Raw genomic sequence first — 25,906 nt, 5'->3', positions numbered from 1 at the left:
GACCAATCTATCGGCGCTCTGTTCTGGAGAATGATGAAATCAAGAAGCAGATTCAGGAGTTGTTGCATAAAGGTCACATTCATCCAAGTTCATCACCATGTGGGAGCCTGATCGTGTTGGTACAGAAGAAGGATGGGACTTGGAGACTCTGTATTGACTATCGAGCGCCGAACAAGATCACTGTCCGTAATAGGTACCCGTTCCCACGGATTGATGACCTCTTGGACCAACTGAAGAGGGAAAAATATTTCAGCAAGATCGATTTGAAGTCAGGATATCACCAAGTACTAATTGAACCCTCCGATGTGTGGAAGACTGCCTTCAAAGCCAAGGAGGGACTTTTCGAATGGTTGATTATGCCTTTCAGATTGACGAATGCTCCTGCAACCTTCATGCAGCTAATGGATGACATCTTGTGACCATTCACCAACTCATTTGCAATGGTATACTTGGATGACATCCTGATCTTCAGCCAGAGTTGGGAAGAGCACCTCCACCACATCCGACAGGTTCTCCAAACATTACGGCAACACAAGTTATGTGCCAATTTGGAGAAATGCACTTTTGGCATGACCCAAGTTCAGTATCTGGGATACATTATTTATGAACAGGGGGTGCATGTGGATCCATCCAAGATCCAAATCATTTGATATTGGCCAGCTCCAACCACTCTGACAGAGCTCCGCAGCTTTCTAGGTCTTGCCAACTTCTACCGCAGGTTTGTGTTGGGATATTCTCATATCACTTGGCCCTTGAGTCAAGTCACCAAGGGAGAGCGAAAGAAAAATTCTTTTGGTCTGAATCTCAACAAAGGGCATTCACAGAGTTGAAAGATCACCTCTGCATGGCACCAGTGCTCGCATTATTAGACTTGCAACAACCACTTGAGGTCGAGACAGATGCCTCTGACTATGCTATTGGGGCAGTCCTTACTCAACACGGGCATCCAGTGGCATATCACAGTGAGACACTTTCAGACACAGTCCGGAAGTATCCCACTTATGACAAAGAGATGTATTCCATTGTGCAGGCCTGCCGACAATGGAAGCATTACATTTTGGGGAAGGAAACTGTCATCCACATAGACTACTGACCCCTGCAGTTCATACAGACCCAAGGGAAATTGCAGAATGATCGCCATCAGAAGTGGTCCACATACCTGCAATAGTTTCATTTGAATATCAAGTATAAGAAGGGTAGCACCAATAATTTTGCATATTGCCTCAGTCGACCACCGATCATGGAGTTAATCACTGTGCTCAACTCTTGTGGGCACGAGACTTCTAATTAACCACTTCTCTACAAAAGCGACCCAGAATTCAGCCACACATACCAGACACTCTTGGAGGGTCAGCATGTTCCAGATTTTCACCTCCAAGATGCCCTGTTATGCCACCTGGGTCACCTTTGTGTTCCTTCAAGTGAGCGTGCCAAGATGATTTGGGAAGCACACTACAGTCGAGCTATTGGACATTTCGGGGTCGAGAAAATGGTGGTAGTATTGCAGAAGTATTTCTATTGGCCGAATCTTCAACAAGATGTCAAGAAGTACATCAGATCATGCACTGCCTGTGCCATTGCCAAACCAACCATCAAGAAGCAAGGCCTCTATACCCCGCTGCATACCCCTAGTCGACCTTGGGAATCCATCTCCATGGATTACATGTCAGGCCTTTCTTCCACAAGCATGGAAACGACTGTGTTTTTGTGGTCGTCAACAGGTTCTCAAAGATGGCGATTATGGCTGCCTGCAAGAAGAATATCACAGCAGAAGCCACTGCTAAACTCTTCTTTGAACAAGTGTGGGTACACTTTGGGATCCCACAGTCTATCATCTCAGATCGGGACAGCAAGTTCCTCAGTACATTTTGTTCCAGCCTCTGGTCGATGCTTGACACCAAACTAACTAAGTCCATAGCCTTCCATCCTCAAATTGATGGCTAGATAGAGGTTGTCAATAGGATGATCATACACATTTTGCGCATGTACAACTCAAAGCATCCACGCACATGGGACGAGATCCTCCCCTATGTCCAGCACAGCTACAACTGGGCTCTCCACAGCTCGATTGGCCACAACCCTTTTCAAGTGGGCTTGGGATTCCAACCACTATGTCCCATTGATGTGGCCATGCCATTTGCAGCTACTCACGCAGATTCGGTGTTAGGTCCCTATAATACTAGTGATTACCCCATTACTATTGTAGTTGTATCCCTTATTAATATTTTTGTGCCCCTATTGTCCCCATATTGTTATTATTGTGCCCCATAGAATACCTCTATTGTTAGTTTTGTGCCTTTATATTATTATTGTTAGGTCGGCTGGAGGCTCTGCTCAGACTATTTAACATGCTAAGCTAGATCTGTTTCTTCAACTTGTCCTGACGATGAACCACACTAGTTGGTTCGAAACGCGTCGACAGATATTTTCTGCATGTGATTTACGCCGAAATATTTCTTATAAATGTTATGGATCACAGAAGCCTCAATTCAACCATGTATATATTTGTCAACTAGTAGATTTACTGTTGTATATTGTTTCACTATTCAAAGTAGTTTACTATGAGACTTGGATTGGTAGCGTAAGTGATTGTAAGATTCTAGCTAATACTCCAATATCGTGGAAAAACAAAAACCAATATATATATAGCAATTGTGTCATCGAAACCTATAGTCGACATGTTTGTGAAGTTTGAAAGGAACAAAGAAAAAACTAGTGGTCCAAGGAATTTTCTGTGATTGAAGAATTGAGGCACCATTGTTGAAGTAAGTTGGTACATGTCAAAGGATCATATCTCTACAAGGATGGACACGTAAAGTAAGATTGTAGAGGTATGTATAATTTCTATGTGCATTTATGATCTATGTTGTTTAGTAGGTCATGGTGATGATCACTTGAAAGATAGAAAAAGGGTTTGTGTAAATATATATTAGAGACCGTGGCTTATAAGAAATTGTTCATAGTAGTTCATTGCATATGAAGTCTAGGTATTGTGAGTAATAAATGAAATGAATAAAACACATGTCAATAGTATCATTAAGGTTTTGCAACGTATTTGTAGAAGTCTTGTAATTATTAAAATAGCAGGTCTTGGTGACTATGGAGGATATAGAGAGCTCTGAGGACTGGTTCGCTAATGGTGTCTTAACCTAACCTGTCTAGGGTTTAGGTTTTCCTCTGCTGCAGACGCACCGTTCACCCAAAGCTCGTTTCGGGCGACACTGTCCTGCTGAGGGGCACTGGGTTCGGGAAGAATGGGTGCCGAGGGGTCCAGTGGGACCCCGTCGTTCAAACAAGTTGTTGCGCATTCTCAACCACAGAAGGTAACGGCGGGAGTGAGAATCGAGGGTCTGAACAGTAAGCTGCTTAGCAGCAAGAACAACAGAGAAAAAAAGCAGCCACATTCTGACAAGACAGACAAAGCCACAGGTGCTAGGAATACAGTGAAGGGGAACACTGCAGACAAACAGGACAAGAATGATGACAGAACGCAACCATCAGAAAATGAAAAGGAGAAGCCCACAAAAGACAAAGAAGGGAAAGGAAAAGGAATAGTCTATCCGGAGAAGGAGGGGGAGACAAGCGCAGACCCCAAAAGAACCCACGTGAACAACAGTGCTTGTAAGCCAAAAAAAGAAGACAGTCTGCGGATAACTATCAACGACCCTGAAATCCAAGCATATAGGGATCACATGGCTGAACATGCCATCATCTGCAAATTCATGGGCATCTGGCCCTCTGAGAGAACCCTTTGCCAGTGGATAAGACAGCAATGGAAACCAAAAGGGGACGTGCAGCTGCACTTAGGAGCTAAAGGTTTTTTCACAGTAGTTTTCACCAGTTTAGAAGATAAGGACAGAGTGTTTGAGGGAGGCCCTTATTTTTTGGCAGCAGCCGGGCTCTACATGAGACATTGGAAGCCAAACTTTGTACCGGAGAAGGAAACTTTCACTCAAGTGCCTGTCTGGATCAGACTCTTCTCCCTACCCATAGACTATTGGGGTCTTAATGCCCTGAAACAAATCGGGGACAAGCTCGGTACCTTCGTCAAAGCTTCAGAAGCAACCATGCAGAAAAGATACACCACCTATGCGAGAATTTGTGTTGAACTAGATGTATCAGGAGCGCTACACGAGGGGGTTTGGCTTGACTACAGGGACGAAGAATACTTTCAGGCGCTAGATTACGAGCAAATACCCTTCAGATGCCGGAAATGCCACGAACATGGACATCTAGTAAGGGACTGCCCCTTGAACAAAAAGGAGGCAGAAGAGGAAAAAATACAGACTACCAGAGATAAGAATAACTTCATTAAACCCAAGAACAGGCAGAGAGCCATCAGAAGGAAAAATGGTAAAGGGAAAATAGATAGAAACTATTTTAGCAACCCCTTTGAGATTCTAGATCTAGAGACGGACTCGGAGGAAAAGCAGCACACTCCCAACAGGATTGCGAGGCAAGAGAAGCCGGAAAAACCCACAGAAGAAGAAAGGACAGATGCAACAACAGCAGGGGAGGTCCTCATGACCGACAGAGTCGTCGAAACGGAGGAGGAGACAGATATGCAAACAAGTGAAGCAGGAAGCGAGGACTGGGAGTTGGAAAACACCCTCGCAACGGATGGAATGGACCTAAAGGCGCTGGTGGAAAGCTGGAAAGCCAAGGGAATGGAAGCAGTCCCAGAGGAAGAAATAAGGAAGGTTAATGACCTGTTCATCGCACGGCAGAAGGCAATCATGGAGAAACAGAAAAGTAAACTTGGAATAATCAAGGGAGGATCACCTCACTACCAATTGCAGCTGGGAAGAATTTCAGGCCCAAGACACAAGCGCCGACGAGGCCGGAAAACAAACATAGAGCAGCTACAGGAACTTGGCGAAATGTTAATCAATGCTGGCTTGATTAGGCAGCTAGATGAGTACTCGTCCTTCCAACAAAATTGTTAACTATGAAGATCATCTCTTGGAACGCCAGAGGAATAAGTAGTCAGGCCAAACAGAGGGTCCTAAATCGGATAATGGGGAAGTATAATCCGGATATGCTGTTTCTCCAAGAAACCAAATGCAACAGCGAACTCATAGGCAAGCTACGAAGGAAGTTAAGCAGGAATTTTGAAGTTATGGAGATTGAAAGTAAGGGACGCGAGGGAGGCCTTGCTACCTTCTGGGACACTCGAAGGTTTCATCTCTTAACAGCTGAAGCCAGCAAGAACTACCTGGCTTTGGAGATGCAGCCAACAGGTAACTCTTCCTCTTTTATCTGCATTAATGTCTATAGTCCCCAAAAGATAGAAGATAAATTTTGTTTTCTAGATTCGCTCACCAAACTCATAGAAAGACACCAGAATGCCAATTTCATCCTGGGGGGAGACTTCAACATGATAACCTCCCTCCTGGAGAAGAAAGGAGGCCTAAGAAGACTACACAAGGATGGAGAGGCCCTCATAAGCTTCATAGAGAATGCAAAACTGGTGGATGTTTATCCCAAAAGCGGCAAATATACCTGGAACAATAGACGGGGGGGAGATAGGCTCATTGCTTCTAGATTGGATCGTTTCTTAATTTCAGAAAGTCTGCTCTTGGAAGGAATAGACGTCGAATCAAACATCCTCCCCAGCGGAGGATCAGACCACTGGCCGGTCTCTCTAGCAGTTGAGATTCAGGACTCTCCCAAAAAAAAACCCTTCCGGTTTGAAAAATTCTGGATAGAACACCCCTCTTTCCTAGAAATGGTAGAGAAATGGTGGACAGAGCCCGCGAGGGAGGAAGGTTCCAAAATGTTCATTCTGCAACAGAAACTAAAAAACATCAAACTTAAATTGAAAGAATGGAACAAACAAGTCTTCGGAAATATCTTCCAGGAGAAAGCAATCATCGAAGAGAAACTGGAACTAATACAAAAGGAAGGTATGGAAGGACGCAGAGAGGAGGAGACAAGCAAACTAGAAGAGGAACTCACGCAGCAATGGCACACCAGATGCAAACAGGAAGAAACACTCTGGAAACAGAAATCCAGAATTCTTTGGCTGAAAGAAGGGGAGCAAAACACAAAGTTCTTCCACAGATCAGCCATGGATTACAGAAGTGCTAACAAAATCCTGGAGTTAAAAGACGAGGAGGGGAATATCATAAGAAATCACAATGAAATCTCAGCCTCCCTCAGAAATCACTTTAGCCTCATAGCGCAGGAGCCAGACATTAATAGGGAGGAAGCCATTACAAAGATCACAGAGGTAATTCCCAGAATGATCACTAAAGAACAGAACTGGTCCCTCCGAAGAACAATCACAATGGAAGAAGTTGAGGAGGCTGTTAGAAGCATGCCCAATGATAAAGCTCCGGGTCCGGATGGTTTTGTTAGCGCTTGGAATTCACCTAGGCTGAGATAGATAAACTCTCAAGGCTACATCAAACCATTTCACCTCGTAGCTAGCCCTACGAGGTATGAGAAGGTTCTCTCGGGTCAAACTTGGTGGATTTCTCAATGAGATGAGTTTGACCAATTAGGAATAAGGATTTTAGGCTAGTAAACTGATAAGGGGATTTGATTTAAAGTTTTTGGGTTTTTTGGTGGCAATTTGGAGGGAGTGCAATTCAGGGTGCGGGGATTGAGCTCAGTTTTTTGCAGGTGGGTCTTTGGGGCAAGGTAGGAGTTTATGCTAATGCCTTTAGCTGAAAGAGATGATCAAGGAAGAAAGAAGAGAAGCTAAAGAGGGCGAACAATGAATTCGAATCCTCTCTAGACAGTGGAAAACATAAATTTTAAACAAAATTGAAAGCTGAGCATGGCATGCATGAATTCAAACTTTATCACTTCTTTTGTTTAAATAGCAGCAAGAGATTAAGAAATGGAACACATAAACAGACTTACAATAACAGTAGGAGACACACCATCAACATAATAATCCACAAGAATCCACAATGAAGTCTGCAAAATCCTGGCCTTCCTTTTCCTCAAATTGCAGAAAATACAAGTCAAAAATACAATAGCACTTCTCCCTCTAGAGTCCAACCATGAAAATGAGAAGGAGAGAGCATAATATAGACCATCTAGACCATCTAACTCCTTTCCCCACCTCTAGGGGTCGAGCTCAGCTTCCTAGGAGCAGTTTGAACTAATTCTAAACTAAGAACTAGAAAATAGGCAGCCAAACAACTTGCCTCTATTACTTAGCTAACTCATCCATGCATTAATTTTTCACTTTTTACATCATGGAAGCTTCTAGAAGGGTAAAGAGAGATAAAATCTATCAAAGTGCCATGAAAATATTACATTTATCCATCATCTACAAGTAAAAATGGTCAACCATAGTCAAAACAGTGTTTTTTGACAAAAAAGGTCAATTCTGGTAAAGCTGGCTCGAATGGTCGCGCCCCCTGTTCAAATGGTCGCGCCCCTTTGAAGCTACTTTTGAGTGGGTTCCACTGATCCAAATTAGGTGCAAGATGGCTCATTGGAAAGCTTGGTCTGTCTACTTTCCATCCCAAGTGGAATTTCTGAATTTGGAGTTGTTTTGCCCCCTCAAAAACCATTTCTCCCAAGGTCACTTTCTGCAACTCAAAAAGTGGGCAGAAAGTCATTTTTTTGATGTATTTTGAGCTTTTGGAGGCTCAAATCTCAAAATCAGGCTTCTCCCAAGTATTGGTAATTTTTCTCTTTGCATGCCCTTTCCAAAAATGCCAAGTTTTCAAAATTCCGAGCAGTCCTCCAAAATGGTCTCACCCGGGGTGAGACCATTCCACGGGAAAAACCTGTAAATTGCACAAAAAATTCACAAATGACAAAATTTTCTCCAAATTTCTTGAAATTTGGGCTGGGAGTCCCCAATCAAGTACCATGCTCATTCAAAGAGGCTTTGGCCAAAGTTTGGAGTGGATTGGGCGTTTTCCTTCGTTTTTGTGCTTTGGCCAACCGTCCTTGGAGCACCTTCGTTCTCGCCGGTACTTTTGACATTTCTCTCAAACCATGACACCTGTGTAAAAAGTGAAAGAGGTTTTTCTTTCTTGGTATGTTTTGGACAAAAACCTCTCTCAGTTTTGTAAAATTCATCTTTGATTGCTCAGAAACAGCTTTTGAGTGAAACTTGTCCCGATGTGTGAAACAAGGGATTTTGTCGAAATGGAGCGAAATGAAGGGGATAGAGGGCTTCTAAATTCTTGGGGAAATTTTTGGGAGTGGGGAGGGATGTTAGGAAGCAGGGGAAAGTGGAATCTCAGAGATTGAGTGAGGGGAAGGGGTCGAAAAGGACGAAACACAGGCCCAACCTAGAAAATTGCCAGGTTGTAGCTAGAAACTAGGGTTTGTGCAAAAATGAGGAATTTGGGGGATCTGAGTGTTGGGAAGTGTTTGATAAGGTAGGTGAAGGGTAGGGGAAGGTGTATGAACATCAGGAAACAAGTTTTGCCGATGATTTGTCCGCCCAAGAGAAACTGCCTTCAAAACCCTAAGAGAGGGAAATGACCTTGCCTGGGCGCAACTGAAGCATGAACAAGGTATCAAATGACTCATTAGACACTGAGATGATAATGACAACCCTATGAATGATAATACACTCAGCTGAATGATGACATAGACTGACATTTGGGCAACTTTGAACAGAGTGAAAGCAAACCCTAGACCTAATGCTTAGTGACCAAATTTTGCTTGAAAACTCTTTGAAATGACAAAATTTGACCTTGACACTTCAAAATCACTTTGTAAGAGCACATTTGATCACTGGAGGAAGGCTGGAAAGACTGACACTAACAGGTTTCACCATCAATTTCTACAAAGCATGCTGGAACATCGTCAAGCAAGACATATGGGAGATAGTGGAAGATTCCAGACGATCCAAGACCATTCTCAAGTCCTTAAATTCCACCTTCATAGCTCTTGTTCCTAAAATGGAAGCTGCCAATACTCCGGAAAAATTCCGGCCTATTGCTCTTTGTAATGTCATCTACAAAATAATTTCAAAGGTCATTGCAAACAGGTTGAAAGCTATCCTACCGGGCATCATATCTCCGGAACAGTCTGGCTATGTGGAGGGCAGGCAAATCATGGATAATATCTTGCTTGCGCAAGAGATGATTCACTCTCTTCATTCTCAAAAAGAAGCAGGTATGCTCATGCAGCTTGATCTCTCCAAGGCTTATGATAAGGTAAGTTGGTCTTATCTGGAAGCTGTGCTTGCAGCTTTTGGATTCAGCAATCAGTGGATTAAGTGGATTCTAGCCCTCATCAAATCACCTAAATACTCCATCCTTGTGAACGGGGTTCCCTCAGCTCCCTTCCAACCAACCAGAGGCATTAGGCAAGGCGATCCCCTCTCCCCCTTTTTGTTTATCATTCTCATGGAGGGACTTGGCAGACTAATAACAAGGAACAAAGAAGAAGGCAACGTCAGAGGCCTTCAACCCATCAGAGAATGTCAAGCCACAACCCATCAACAATTCGTGGACGACACTATGTTACACGGTATCCCTACTGTCAAAGAAGCCTTAGCCTTCAGGAATATTCTTAATTTGTTCAGCCAAGCCTCAGGGATGGAGATCAACTTCTCCAAATCTACTCTATTCTTCTTCAATACTCACCCTTCCATTCAGTCTCACCTTTCCCGTCTCCTGGGGTTCAAAATTGGATCTCTTCCCTCCAGATACCTTGGTGCCCCCCTCACTTTGAAACCGTGGCAGAAAGGACACTGGGAGAAAATTCTAGCCAGTTTGGAAAGGAAAAGTAAACACTGGACTCACCGAGCTCTAAACTTTGCAGGCAGACTAATTCTCACAAAGGTGGTTTTGCAGGCTATTCCTCACTATATGCTCTCTATCCTCCCAGCACCAAAAGGGGTCATAAACCAAATTCGCGCCATTCAGCGCTCCTTTCTGTGGAGTGGAAGCAGCGAGAAGAAAAAATGGGCTCTAGTTGCCTGGGAGAAGCTCTGCAAACCAAAGAACAAGGGGGGGCTAAATTTAGTTGATCCAGCAACAGTAAATAACATCTGTGGAGCCAAGATTTGGTGGAAATGGATCTCAGAAACGAGTCTTCCCTGGGCTACTCACTGGAAAGAGAAGTACATGCCAAACAGCAACAATCTAGACATAATCAGGATGCAGATTACCCGCAATGGCTCACCAATCTGGAACCACGCTCAGGCCAATAGAAGCATAGTCCAGGACCATAGCTTCTGGGAGATAAGAAATGGTAACAATGCTCTCTTCTGGGAAGACGCCTGGCAACAGCTTCCCAAGTTGGACTCTCCCCATCTCCTTCCCCTGAAACAAAGTCAGCAAGCGGCCGGCAAATTCACTGTAAGTCAGTACTGGTCGACCAACAATGTTGACCAGGATTGGAGGCAGTGGACAGCTTTTGATTTAAACAACAATGAACTCACTCAGGAAACTCTACAAGATTTGAATCAACAAATTTCAAAAAGGAAAATTCGAACTGCAACCGAAAATGACAAGCTCAGATGGGGGCCCAGAGGAAACGGGAACTTTTCTCTGAAAGAGGCCCGGAATATCATAGATGAGGAAGGACTACCGAACATTCTACCTTGGACAACTAAGGTGTGGGACAGTTTGCTATGGCCGAAGATTAGAACTTTTCTATGGTTATTAATGCAGAAGAGGACTCTCACCTGGGAAAACCTTTTGAAGAAAGGCTTCAGGGGACCCTCCAGATGCCCTATGTGTACTAAGGAGGAGGAAACCATGAACCACCTTCTTAACTCCTGCGAATGGGCTTCCAAGCTCTGGGACTGGATGGAAAGCATTCTTGGAGCCTCTGACCGGAACAGGGATTCAATACAGGAAACCATCTCCAACTGGAGAAGCAAGTTCTCAAAAGTGAACAGAGTGGAAAGCATCTGGAAATCTGCCCCCGGCTTTATAGTTTGGACCATCTGGAAAGAACGTAACCGCAGAATCTTCAAAGAAGAAACTAGAAGCCTAGAATTTGCAAAGGAATCCATCTCAACGAATATCAAACAGCTCATACAGGCCAAGTGCAAAGCTGAAGCTGAGGAAAAACCAACTATTCAGGATTTACGAATCTTAAAGGCGTTTCAATTGGAAGCTGTGAGCCATCAATTAACAGGGGGAGGTTCTCCCCAACCCACTTCAATTTCATCAATTTGGCAACGACCTCCTATGGGCAGCCTGAAAATGAACTTTGATGGTGCCTCTCGGGGAAACCCTGGTATAGCAGGCATTGGGGGAGCTGTCCGAAATCAAGCAGGGGAAATCATTCACATTTTCTGCAGAGCTTTAGGTGAAGCCACTAATAATGAGGCCGAGTTCGCTGCGCTTGAGCAGGGCTTAAAAATCCTAAAAAGTCTCAGAAGGGGAAATCTAATAGTCGAAGGAGACTCTCTTCTGGCTATCATGGCGGCTAAACGCCTACAGACAGGCACGGCCATAAGCAAAGCAACCAAGCATTGGAGGCTTGCCAAAGCTACGGAAAACATAGCTGAGCTAGTTATGGGGATGAAAGGTCTAATCTTTCAAACAACCAGAAGAAAGGCGAATGGTCTTGCTGACCATCTGGCAAACTGTGGAGCAGACAACCCCAACATTGCCATTGACAGATGCTGGCGGGAGTTTGATGACCCAATCATAAAGGAAGCATGCATACAACTGGCAGCGAAAGATCTTATCCAGATCACCCAACCTTAATCGAGGACGGCACCTGGCCACAGTCTCGAAATCACGAGAAGATCGGCAAGAATTATCAACCTAAAGCCCTCAACGGGCTGATGGGACACAGGGGGCAGTGGAGCTCCTGGCGGCAGCAGCTCTTGGAGATTGGAGATCATAACGAATTAAGCGACGAGATCCAGTACATCAGACACCGTCCTCTCAGCACGCATGGAGAGGATCCGTATGGAAAGGTTTCATCACCATTAATGGCAATTCTGAGTGGAAGACGGTGGAACAAGGCCCGAAGGAACAGCATCAGGCATGCTAGCATATGGGGCATACCTCCCTTCACGCGCCACCATCCCTTAAGAAGGTTTTCACCACACACTTGGCGCCCAGCTCGTCAGCCTTGCAGTTACATCATGAGCTCCAATTCTTCCAGGGACAGGCTCGCTTGTGCGACTCCTCAGATCACCCATCAGCAAGGTACCACCACTCTCAGAGGCATTTACTCCAATCTCCTGAGGAAGCATCATTGCTTTCATTATAAAAACATGGGCAATTGCCCTGTTCTCCCCATTGTTCTTAGCGTTCGTGTTGAGAGTGGTTCCGCTTACAATTCTGGTTCAATTCGGGCAAGTCACAAGAGGTTCACCATGAAAGCGGGAAGTAGTCGCTGCGAGGCAGCTAATAGGGAACTTCAGGCAGCAAGAGGTGGCTACGAAACCAGGACTGCGACCAGGATCAAGCGCAAAATTGCAGAATTGGAGGCTCAGGCGAAGCTTGAGGAGGATGGTCGCTCGGATATGGAAATTGCTGCTGAGGTCAACTGGGTAACAGACCCCGGCACTCCCGCGAAGAGGGCCACACAATTTGTGCGTACCCAGGCGGAGAGCTGGCGCATGAAAACCTTAATTGCAAAGGCGCTGGAATCCGTCACAGAGGTAAATCTCACTACACAGGTTAATCTCACCACAGAACAGATGGCCAAGATTACAGACTACAATAGCTCCCTGGACAGCAAATTAACCGCGGTGAATGAATCGATCAAAACCCACAACCGTCTGCTTATGCTGCTCATCCAGCTTCTCAAAAATTCCATTAATACTGCTCCTGCGGCTCAGCCAGCCACTTCCAGTGCGAACCATGCTGCTCAGCCAGCTACTTCTGCAGCGTTTCAGCCTGCATCCCTGGAAGAACTGCAGGCGAAGGTCGACAGCCACGTCAAGAACAGCGGCTTGGACACCATCGCCCAGATGGGGAATTACCACTTCTAAGGTCTTCATGTTAGCTCTTTTTCCGACTCGGGTTCTTGCTTCTTTGTTATCTTTTCACTCTGTTATCTCGGCTTTAGTTTGTGTCTGTTGCTCAGTTGTTACTTCTACTATCTACTCACGGTAGTTCCTGTGGTTTAGCAATGTTTTGTTCTGTCCATCGCCACCCTGCGTGGTGTGCTTCGTTTTGGTTTATCTGTAACACTTCTTCTGAGCAGGCGATTAGCCCAGGAATATTGTACATCCCTGCTCACACTGCTTCGGCAGGTTTTTGTATTATACTTGTTATATAATATAATCTTCTCACTTACACAAAAAAAAAAAGACTATGGAGGATATAGGGTTTGTAAACCCAAAATTTGGATTAGAAAACCCTAGAAATAAAAATTGTAACCAATTGTTTCTATTGTAAGAAGAAAACCTAGATCTTGAGAATGACAAGAATGATACCATTTTGACATGAAGAGAATAATATACTATGAGGGAGTTGACTCTTCCCAAAGGATAAGTATTCTATATCTACCTTCTTCAATTATCATTGTTTTGCCTATGCACTTTTCCCTTTTGTTCTTTCATATACTTCTAACAAAGATTGCAAGTCAATACAATATTTACTAAGCTTGACTAACAGATGGAAGATTCAAAAGAAAGTAACAGAGAAAGCCAATTAGATGGCAGCATGAAAGTAAGATTTAAAAGGGAATAAATTTACGTGTCCCAGCTAGAAAGAGGAAGTTAGATCCAAAATATATATAATACTACTTGAAGTTTGGAAGAAAATCCATAGAAGTTTATGATCAAAGAATAGATCACATGCCCTTTGGCAAGAAGTAGAAGAGTTATGATATCGTTGTACCTGAAGCTGATTAGTTTGTTTCAGGAACACATTGATTGATTATTGAAAGCTAAAAGAGCATGAAGTAGAACTCTGTTGTAATATGGAGATATACCATGCAAAGGAATATTGATTGTAGAGGGAGAAATGAATGAGAATTTGACATGAAGAATCTCACATCTTGATTATAGGTTATTGTGTTTTGGAAACTCTAATAATGATGGGATATGGTTTGGCTTCCTAAAATGACATATTGCAGAAGTATGTGAAGACGCTAGAAAGATATATGTTGAGATAACTTGTTTGATGATATTGTACCAACTGCTATTTGATTCAATTTGGGAGCACATGGATTGAGTGGACAACATTGACGATGCCTTGGAACAGCATGAGGGCAGAATTCTGTTATGTAAGGAAGAAAGCATGTGTTAGCGACTGTGAGGAAGTTTGGATCCTTAAAGATAATAGATGAATGTTTTGATGACAAAGTTGCATGAAGGTTGTCAAGATCCAGGAAGGTCGAATGTTGATATGATATGATCTTGTTAGGAGCTTAGAAGCCCTATAAGCTAATAATAAGATCTCCATGGAATAGTAAGTAACTGATGAATGAGTGAAGTTTGTGGTTATGTCACCCTGGTTAAGAGGGAGTGACTATGGACACTGTATTCTCCATGTGTCATGCACCAGGTCAATACTAACAACCATAAGTCTAGTGAAGGCACTAGTAGGGAGAATGGAGGATTGGATAAGCATTTAGGACTGATACTCCTTGAGGATTGGGAATCCAAGATAGAAGTAGTCCCGAGGATCGATACTCTTTGAGGATAGGGAAAGGTATCCAAGATAAAGAGTAGTCTTAAGGAGGATCGATATTCTTGGAGGATTGTGAATCCATGATAAGAATTGTCCTGTAACGGCATACCTGGTGAACATCTGGATGGGGTATGTCCCTTGAGAGGCGTTCATGGTGGTGTCCAAATGATGCCTCCCAGCATTATGCTCTAATCTAATGGAGAGTTAGAGCTTGTTAGTCAAGGCCTTGCTATTTTGTAATTGACAATGTTGGTTATGATGATGATGCTTGATGATGCTTATCAATCTGAACTCTTCTTATGAGAATATTTCAATTTGAGAGTATCCTTGTATCTTGTTGCGTAATTATGAATACCTCCCTATTTAAGAGGGAGTGTTGAAAATGTAACTAGTTTCGGCCTTCATAATTGTACTTGAATCAAAATGTATTTCGTGTAAAAGAAAAAAGAAGAAAAAGAAATTTTATTATAATTTTCTAGTCAAATCATGTTCTTCATGCTCCTAGGGTTTATTGAATCAATAAGAAAAATTGTCATGAGTCAAAATCCCATTTTGGACTATTTATAAGAAAAATATTTTTTTTTAATATTTTAACGATGATAGACCTGCCAACATTTAGGGGATCTCCCCGATATGAAGTCCCAATCAGAACTCACACCATTTGGTGCAGGAGTCCCATCTGGTATAAAGGCCTAGTTGCCAAATCCTTAAAGATTTTCCTTGGCTGTAGCTGTCAGTAGAAGAGAGTGATGCAATGGTGTCTTCGAAAAGCAAGGGGAGTGTGCCTGGTGAGTGTGCAGCACAACTGTGTTGAGGTTATTCTACTGCAAAGGGGGAGAGAAAAGTGAGCCTCTAAGCGAGAGGTAATAGTACCACCCAGGAAGAGACACACATGAAACATAAGGACCTGTCTAACATCTAGCAGAATAGTCAACAACGAATGCGACGATCATTACAACCAACAAACAAGGAAATATTTTTCTAGTATCCCACGGAATATTCCACAAGGATGGGACAACGATAACAACCATTACAACACATTCTCAATAAGATAAGCACTAAAATAACCAAAATAGTTCAACTATCTTAGTACATGTGAAAGCAAACATGAAATACAAATGTCCACAGAATAGTCTTACAAACATTCATAGTTCATGCATGAAGAACATGTTGGCCTTAAAAGGCTTATGTTATTAAGAAAAAGTTCCAAGACACATGTTTACAATGTACATCACTAGCCCCAGTAGTGGGACATTGGAGCCACTCCTTGCTCCTCAAAGAACTAGTTGATCTCTCTAATGCCTTATGGGAGGAACCAAGGTGAAAAGTCTATTGCTCATATAATCAGGGGTTATATATAACAAAGGGGTGATGCTTACCCCTTGTGACTCTTTGACTACCCTCATGGTTGTTCAACTTCCTATGAGTTTGCAACTTACATGACTCTTCATATTCATGTATGTCCTTTGGACTTCCACTTTACAATACATTTCATTACAATATACATGGTCCACAATAGTAATGTGGCATATGAGAACTCATGACACGATTTGACATGACGTTGCTGACATGGACTAGCTTGAAGATGTCAAGTCACTATTTTTGCTAAGTGTTAGATTTCTTCTTGGATCTTCTTTCTCTTCTCCTCCGCATAGCTTGGTGATGCAGGGTCTTTAATGATCTTAAGTCTTGGACGGTAGTTGCAAACTTGTGTCCCTTTGCTTCCTCTTGATAGATCCACTTGTAAGTTCAGCTGTAAGAGAGTCTTTAGGAATGCTTCCCTCCTCCTTCTCCTTCTTCATCATCTCACCATGACTTGATAGTGTACTTGTTCCTGCAATTCACTCATGACAGGACGACATCAATCTGAAAACTCCCTAGTCTAAGATGATGCATTATTATCCATGAACTGAGCCTGGGACAAGTCACAGACTGGGAGAAAGGGCCCAGTGATTGTGCATTCTATAGTTCTAGTAGACATGGAGAGATCTTGATCACTGAGATTGCGTAGAGTGCAGCTCAAGCTGGACCGAGGGACTTTTTTCTGCATAATCTCCACTGAGGGAAAAAATTGTGTAGTGCCCACAGAGGGACAAAATTGTGCAGTTCAAGCAGGCATTGGCTACTACAGGATGGAGCCCTAGGAGGACAGATTGCACATTTTCAAGAGGCAAGAGGTTTTGGGTAGCAAAGAGGCCTGAAGGGCATATTTGAGCAATTTCTGAAGGCAGTGAGCTTCAGCTGAGGGAAGGGCACTTGAGGAAGCATTTACGCAGTTTTGGAGGCCAAGGGAGGCTAGGCTCTTTGCACATTGCGTAGTTCCATCAGGAAAGGGAAAAGCTTGAGGGTTGAAGGTGTGAAGTACGTAGTTCAAGGCACACTGGGAGGCACGACTGCGCAATTCTAGAGGTCAAAGTAGGCTGCTGGACTCTGGAATTGCAGATAACAGTAGCCCTGGAGGATATTGTTTATGCATTGTGCAGTTCCAGGCAGTAGGGTCACATACAAGAGGGCTAAGATTGCGCAGTGTGTAGCTCAGTCAGGGCCCAACGAGGCTAAGTTACTCGGTCAAGAAGATTTTCTGAAAATGGCTAAGTGCGGGAAGAGAGATGGACTCGTGATGAATTTGAACTGTGATCACACACTTAGCATACGTTGAAAACACGACAACATAGATCATCAAAACACAAAAGAAAAGCATTCCCCTCTGTGTGACTGCCTCATGACAAGATACGACAAGTGCGACACTTTAGATAGACTTTAGGACGATCGTGACGACACTTGTGTGACGATGCTCAAGACTTTGTGTATGAATGTGACATATGTTTACATGGTTAGGACAAGTCATATACACAAAGATCAGCCTACAAAAGCACCAAAAAAGGCTAGCAAACAATGTACAATAGTCAAACATGCCAAAAGACAATAGTTTATCGAACAAGCGGAAGGGCCCAAAGATCTTCAAGAAAACTCATGGAATGAGCTTGAGTGTTTGCAACAATCAAGGAAAAGACCAGGGAAGGCTCTGAAATTTTAGTGCAAGCCAAAATTTTGGAGGGTGTTGTAGCAACTACAACATAATCAAAAGAGTCAATTTGGTCACCACAAGACCTAGTCGATCCTCTAGATGGACAATTCGGCCAACCCATAAGTTTTGTCTTTTCATATGTTTAGAAAACTATATATTGGCAATTGTGCTCCACATTTTAGAAACCAAATCGATTTTTGTGCAAGCAAGAATAAGAATTTCAGTGAGACTTAAAGAAGAGAGAGGGGAGCGTCAAAGGAAAGATAAATTTGAAGTTTTCTGCCCTATATTTGCTCAGACATGTGAATTTTTCTGAGGAATTGCGGGCTTGAAATTTTAGGAGGGTCGAAATTATACAGCTTGGAATTTCAAGAGGTGACCAGACTTCAAATTTTATACTAGCATTGACTTTGACTTGATAAAGAATCTTTGAAGGACGGTTGACTTGGGTCTATGTGGTAGTCTTTGTTTTGGCCTTGGGTCTTGTTACAACATCTTTCAACACTCTTATAGACCAAATGATTTTGTATGGCCCAGGCAGCTCCCTTTCCCTTGTAGACTTGAACTGATCCTAAAAAAGTATTTTTCAAAATCCATACGCAACTTTTCCCACTACAAAATCACATACATATGTGGTTCCTATGAACTATATCCACGTACAACATTTTAAATTTTGAAAAAATAAATAAAAAGTTATTTTTCAAGCAGGGTTTACAGGTTTTACAGAAAGCCCACCTGCAGGATCCTGTCGCCTAACTAAAATATGTTGAAATTTGTAACTAGGTTCGATCTTCATAAATATGAACTATACTTTTGGTTCTTGTATATTGTAGAATCAAAGAAAAATATTATTATTATCTTTGGAGCATGGGTTTCACACTCAAGGTCTTTTATTTTATAGGTCAAGCACTCATTGAGTGATTCTAGAATTTGTCCTAGGTCAAGAAGTCAAAAGAGTCATTGTCATAAGTTGAAGACCCCATCAGCCACATTGTAACTTGTAAAGAAAATCATTTTTGTGATAAAAAAGTGTCAAATACCCTCTAAGGCCAAGTCGACCTAATTTCAGGAACCACGTCCAACTTAAGAAGCCTATATAAAGGAGGGAGGACGAGGAAAAAGGCAATGAAGAAGAAAGAGGACGAAGAATACTTCTTTATGGGTTATTTCTCTCTCACATGTGTGAAGGAAGGCTAGGGTTTTTGTCACTGGTTTAGGGTTTTTATTCTACAAGTTCGATCTTGAAGAAGAGAAAGAAGGTCAGCGAAGGTCACATTAGGCCATCCTCAAGCACCAGAAGAAGGAGAAAGGCAAGCAAAGGCCTGAAGAAGTCTTGAGAGGCCAAAATAATCTCACATGTGTGGTAGCAGCTGCTGCTGGGAGTGCCAAAAATTTAAGACTTGCAGTAGAGGCTGAAATTCTGAAGTTGGGGGTCAAATTTATGCTACTGGAATAGATTTGACTGGGTTGACTTGGACAAAATAACCACATCATCAGTAAGGGTTGGAATTAGCCTTGGAGGGTATTGGTTTTGTTCTAAAGGTCTTGGAATTTGTCAATTGAAGAATCTATAAGAAGAGAAGAGATTTGTGGGTTTTCCTCTCAAGTGAATAGGTTTTGGACTTGGCTTGAAGCCTACATTCTGTATTTTTCTTCTTGTTTTGGTATTAGTTTGATGATATACAAACATAATAATAAGTAAGAAAAAGTAAAAAGAGATCACAAGCACTTATCAAGAAAAAATAAATCACTCTAATAATTTCCCTATAGATTTCTTAACAAAATAACCAATTTCAGGTAATATATATGCACCCCTTGGGTAGGCCTAATGGAGATCATATGAGAGATATCGATACTATACCCTAATTCCCCTAGACCAAGTCTACATTTTCATGTGCCTCCTGCACTCCCAGTCTATAGGAAACCCTTGTTTTCATGCAGAGATGTCCAATTCTCTTATCTAGCATCTCCTTTGCACTTATTATAGAGGAAGTCTATCTTGGCTCAGGCTAGACGAATCCGAAGGAATGTTTCGTCAATATCTTTGGCTTGGATCAGGTTGTAGCTTTCTTATACTTCTTTTCATCAATAAAGAGGCTCATGTCTTTTTCTTGAAATATGTTTTCATCTTATGAATGTTAGCTTATCATGTTATTTATTACGATCTAACATATCTATATGCATGTACTTCAAATTCTATTATTTGTCTATACTTATGTAATTAACTTGCAGGTATGCACATCTTGGAGGAAGCAGAGGGTTTGGACCCTATGGGATCTACCCCAAATATAGGACCTTCGGGTATGTCTCTTGTCCAACTTTTGTGGATTTGAATGTTTGACATGCTTGCATGAGCAATTTGTATTGTTTTCATATTCCACTTTGTTGGGGCTTTCATCCCTAGTTATCGGGAATCTTTCCCACCAATAGAATTGGAGACTCCATTGGGGAATACCTTTAAAGTATTTCTAAAAGGGTTTTTTTGTTGATCTCGGTCTTTCATATATTACTTTACTATTTTTTCAGTCTTCTGTAGTCTTTTTAGACTTGATCTATCTACCTGATCTTTTAAATATGGGCTTGTTCTTTTAATTTGCGCCAGTTTACTTTTCATACGTGTTTTCTTTTTTGAACAGTCACGTACATACGCAACTGCATTTGTTGCATCTCACATATACATAGGTTGCTTCATCTACAGTCACATGTATATGCAGAATTTCTTCTGAACAATCACGTATATGTCTAAAAAATTGGTTAAGTCTTCTGAGGATCTAATCAAGCCTCTATATGGTTTTGAAGTCTTGTTGATGTCTGAAATATTTTTGTTAACAATCCTTTTTATATCTTTCATTTGTATATGAAAAGCTTATGTCAACCTAGGGTTTTCATTTGGTGAAGCCTGTTGTATATGAAATTGGGTTCCAGGTCTTCTCTATGAAGTATCTGGTTGGAGTAGACTTATATCACTTTCAAAGCTGTTGATTGCTCAATTGTCTCATTGTTTCCTTTTATGACCTAAAGGTTGATCTTCTTTGGTTTTCTTTATCTTGTTCCTAAAAGGGTTTGAAGTTCTTTTGTAGATCTGAGATTTCATTTGTTTGAGATATTTTTGATCTTCTGAATCTCTTGCATCTTTCTTTGCCAAATTCTTGAGGGTTTTATGCTCGTGTTTGCACTAGTCTTTTCAATTTTTATGTTTGCAATTTTGACTTGGTGAACTTAAGTATTATTGACCTATTTCTTTTTGGGGTCCTTGAATTGCTTCTTTCTTTGAAGATTTTGATTTCAAATTGATAAAAAGAAAAAGAAAAAAAAAAATCATTCGCTTGCCTTTTTCTTTTTGTTTTCATTTCGTTACTTGGTAATATTTGGGTTTTGTCAAATGTGCAAGTTTTTGTGGTAAATTCAAACATCGATTGCTTTGAGAAGTTCCATTGGCTTTGAAGTTTGTTTGTGTTTGCTCCTTTGATTTTCCATTATTTTGATGGTCACGCTTGCTTACCCTTAGGGTTGCATTTGAATCTTGCATTTCCATACTAGTGTACATTAGGTTAAAAACATTTAGAACAAGCATTTAGTTATTTTTCTAGATTTTGAATGTGTAAGTGTCTATTTAAAAAAGAAAAGAAAAAGTTTTTGCTTTGTAAATTCTCGTAGAACCCTGTCTAAATTTATTTCATCAAAGAAAAAGAAGAGTTTCATTTGCATCTAGCCTAGGTTTTCTTATTGATTTCGTTTTGCATCAGAACATCATCAGTTGTGCTTTCGTATCCCTTGTCCAAAATAACAAACACTAAAATGAACTCTTAAATTAAAATTAATTATACATTTTTCTTTTGTCATAGGAACATCAACTAGTCTAGGGCATTCATAGCCTTGGAATAGGTGTGTCGAGAGTAAACTCTCTAAGGCCACTCAAATTAAATTACAGAAGTTTATCAAAAAGTGGAAATCTAGTGTCATATAGGTTGTTCTAGAAAGCTCCTCTAACACAAGAGTCAAGCACGAGGATGTACAAAGATAAGGAAAGAGAGATACCCCCTCTCCTACTTGTTTGACTATGCACCCACGACTATTTCCCATTACGAGCTAGTGGTCTTAGTTGCCTTTCCTAGGGACCACACAAGTGACTACAGGGGGCGGATGCCCGTGGTACCTAAGACAGACGTTGTATCATTTTCATAGTACTTCTAGAGGGTGCCCCGCAAAGCAAGGGTACTTGCACCGGCAAAGGGTATTGTTTGGAGGTCAGTTTAATTGTTTCTCATACCTTCACTAGTAATACCTTGGCCCTCATCATCCCAACTTGCCTTCAGGAGGTCCTTTTACCCACTTTCTTGTATTTTGGTGTCTGGTCCTAATTACCTGGAGTAGAAATACTTGGAAGTTGTTTTCTTATTTGTATCTTTAAGACCATTTTAGTGAGTGCTTTGTGCTTCTAGCCTGCCTTAGGTGATTTGAGTCTCTTCATTTTCTTTCAATCATAGAAGGTGGTTGAGTCGTCAGTTCACCGATCTCGAAGGCTTTGCCGGCTTTCACTTTTGAGTGTCAAGCCTTCACCTAGAAGATGCGGGAGAAATTTAGTTGATTCTTTTAAACCAATTAAACCTTACACAACAAAGACAAATCCTCCACCGAGGGTTCCTATTTCAAGGGAAGAACCTAGCCTTGTTCATAGTCTGAACTGAAACGTCTTGGTTCTTGCTACTATATTGTTCCAACCTGAGAACCAAATAGATGTAGAAGACGTCCCATATTCCTCTAGGACTCCTTTAAGTCCTCTTCCTTCAAATCGTCCTTGCATTGTATCATGAGTGGGTACACTGAATCATAAACAAGGTAGTCTTGTTCCCTCTCGTTCTTTCTTCATGCCCAATGTTAGTAGCTTAGTGAGGCATATGTAGCAAGAAGGAGACTTGTTACTGCAGAGGTATTGTTGCAACTCACAAGAAGATCATAAGGGCAATTCCACAAAGGATGTGGGTAGAATTGCTAAGTAATGAAGGAAGTTGATAAGACTTTCTAAGTGAAAGAAGAAGTAGTCAGAACCAAGTATTTCATTGTGATTGAAATACAAGAGGACAGTTGTGTTCTTAGAAGATGCAGATGAGTTGAAGCCTAAAGGAGCAGAGAGAAGTGCTCAAAATAGGTTCCAGAGATAGAGAACCAAGGGCTTGCCAAAATACCAAGTACTGAGGAAAGCTTGGTGAGGTAAGTGGCAGCAGGGAGGACTTGTTGTTGTAGAGGCTTTAATGCAGCTCATCGTGAGTGAGTGGGGAACTCATAGAGATGGAGAAGAAGATGACTATTGATAGTCATATAAGAGGTTCTGAGGAAGACCACAACAGAAGAAAAGTGAAGAAGGAGGATGCCAAGGCAAATGGCAAGAGAATGAGTCAAGAGGAATTTGACAAGGAAATTGCAGAGATGAAAGAACAACTCGATGCATTAATGATGATACTTGAGCAAAACCAAAGATTAGGTTGGGTATTTAATAAGAATCCAATAAGGTGTCATAAACTACAGAGAAGGCTATAGCAGAGGCAAGTAAAGTGGGTGATGGGAAAACTCAGAGAAGCAAAGTCAAAAATGGAAGTTTCCATTTGTAAACCAGAACAGGGTGAAATTCTAGGTGAAGATGAAAATGGAGATCAGTGAGTTATCGAGATAGTTCAGAGTAGCATACTGAAGTGTTGCCAAAGGAAGAAGAGACATTGAGGTCTTACATTTTTAATTATAATGATTGTTTTGTGAGTGCAAGTTTTGCGGAGGATTGGAAACCTTATGAAGCTGTCATAAAACTTGATAAATATTACCAAAGTTCAAAGGAGAACTTGGATCAACGTACTAATGTACTGACAGAGGATGAAGAGTACCTTTCAGAGGATAAGTATTCTAGAGCAGAGTATAATGAAGAATGCCTCTTGAATGAGGAAAATATAGAATTATTGCAGCATAAATAAATTATTGATGAATTATATTTGGAATTGTTACAAAACAAGGACAATTCCTTGTGGAAGAAGGAGATGAAGATTAGTCTGAAAAGCTTATATGTGAAACGTTAGTTGAGGCTGTTGAGATGTACATTTTTCAAACTGACAATTTTTGTGTGAATACATGGATTATAAGTGTTGAACAGGAACTTATTTCTGTGGAGATGAATGAGACAGAATTGTCTATAGAAGGTAGTCCAATTGAATTGTTGGGCAATAGTGACCGTGTAAAAGATGAAGCTGGAAATGAAGAGCATTATGATAAGACACTTGCTAAATGTAAGGAGGAAATTGAATTGTTGGAGAAGTTTCTAGGAGGAAATGGCAATAGAAAAGAGGTTGTTACATCAGTACTTAACAATAGCAGAAGGTCTTTAAAAGACATGGAGACAGAAGAGTGTTTTGATTCACAAACCAATAGTTTGTTTGCAGGGACAATGAATAGAATGAATGAGTGTGATGTTGTGATTGAAGCAATTGAACAGAAGTTAATTGTAAATGAAATGGAAGTTCAGAAGCAACCAGAGGGTAAGGATGTGAAGGTAACCAGTAGAAGATTAAAGGCAAATTTAAAGAAGAGACTATGTTAGCTGAAAACATAGTAAAGTATCAGCATTCCATCATGATGATAGGCACAGTGGAGATAACCAGGGAAGCTGTTGCGACAGTCAATAAAGAAGAAGGACTAAACTCTCACCAAAGGATCAGTGAATAGGAGACAAAATTGGAGCTACTGGAGAAATGGCTGAAAGCACCAGTAGGAAAGAAAGAACCTGATGAAGATTTCAAAGGATATGCAAGAGAGGAAGAGGAAAGAGTCCAACAAAGAAATGAGTTGGACTTAGAAATTGAACTGATGAGAAAAGAGTCTCAAATAAAGGAGACAACAGAAAGAAAGCAAAGCAGCAACAAGAAAAAGACAGCAGCAGACTGTGAAAGCATATCTAGTGGGGCAATGTAGCATAAAGTGTGGAGACCTAGAGAACAACAACAAACAACAGCAGCAACCAAGGACAGACTACAGAACAAAGTATGGGATCCAGGAGGACATAGACCAGAAGCACATGATCATGAGATCATGATTATTTTCAACCTTGAGAGTCTGATGCAGGAGCATTCAACTCAATAATATAATTGTATCTTAGTAGACATAGGGGGTCTTGTGTTTTCAAGGAAGTTGGTTTCCTGTGTTTTGAATTAATGTAATTATTAATATTTTGAGTGATTTTAATGAGAAAAGCTAGAATAGGGATTTAATTGAGTATAGTGAGGCATATTAGTAAATATTCTCGAATGTAGCAAAACATGAGAGAATCAGGATAGTTGAGAGATTTGAGAATTAATTGTAAATGTTAGATTAGGAGCTAATTCATGATTTTGTGGATTAGAGAGGATCCTTAGAGATAAGGAAGAGATTTTAGGGTTTTGTTGAGAAGATTATGGATCTAAACTAGGAATTGGTTGTAGAATCCCTTTTGTATAAATGTAAGCCTAAAAGGCATAGTCAGGGGTTGGTTAGCTAGTTAGGCAAGTCAAGTTAGTAGTTAGAGGTTTGAATTGTAAGCCTACGGGCAAACTGTGAAACAGAGGCCACTGATATTGGAAATCAGGCCTGAGAGAAGAAACTGTGTAAATACTCGTTTATTAATACAAACAACTCAATTCTGAGTTTATGTGTGGTTTGAGTATTGAAGGATAAATTGTGTGTGATTTAGAGGTTCTGCATAGTATTTGTATGCAGGTGGAGTTCGGCAAAACACAGAGAAGAAGAATGATACAGAGGATTGTATGGATCGTTGAATCCGATTGAATGATCAAAGTAAAGCTCTGGAGGGACAATGATTAAAGAAACATGCAAAGTTAAGCTCAGGAGAGAGTTGCGTAGCAGAACAACGAAAGGACCAGAACTCTGAAGAAACCCAAAACCACAGAAGAACATTGAAGAACTGGCATAAAAACCCAAGTGAAGAGAAGAGCGAAGAAGTGAAGTGTCGATGCACAAGAGTTGTTGGATCTAGAAGATTAACAGATGAGATTTGTTTAGGATTAAGTCGCACAGAATGGAACCAAGAAATGAATGGCAGAGATTTAGTCTAAGTATTTGTGGAAGGAGAAAGGTGGGAATCGATCTAGACCATAAAATGACAGATCTGGTAGATTGGCGGTGATTAAAAACTGAGTGGGGGTAGAGAGTATGGGATGCCTAGATCGCGGTTGAAGGCCCGCAATTGTTATTAGCCATCAATCACAAAATTTAATGCTTACGTCATAGTCCACCACATCATTAAACCTGTAGTTAACCCACGTAATAGTTGGAGGGCCGCAGACCGTGGGATTTGTTG

General features: G+C 41.3%; 1 protein-coding gene across 1 annotated transcript; it reads left to right on the top strand.

The window, feature by feature from the left end:
• Positions 1-5,017: 5,017 nt before the first annotated feature.
• LOC149233899 (uncharacterized) lies at positions 5,018-11,654 on the top strand. Its single transcript, XM_089368094.1, has 3 exons — positions 5,018-6,350; positions 8,749-9,140; positions 9,783-11,654. The coding sequence occupies exons 1-3, from the start codon at positions 5,018-5,020 to the stop codon at positions 11,652-11,654; spliced, it is 3,597 nt and encodes a 1,198-aa protein (XP_089224220.1).
• The last annotated feature ends 14,252 nt before the right edge of the window (positions 11,655-25,906 follow it).

Source organism: Pinus tabuliformis, chromosome 8 (genome assembly GCF_031772625.1).
Source record: "Pinus tabuliformis cultivar Carrire ecotype Pingquan chromosome 8, CPIR1, whole genome shotgun sequence".
NCBI lineage: Eukaryota > Viridiplantae > Streptophyta > Pinopsida > Pinales > Pinaceae > Pinus > Pinus tabuliformis.
The sequence above is the reverse complement of the archived record's forward strand: the minus strand, read 5'-3'. Positions and strand labels throughout refer to the sequence as shown.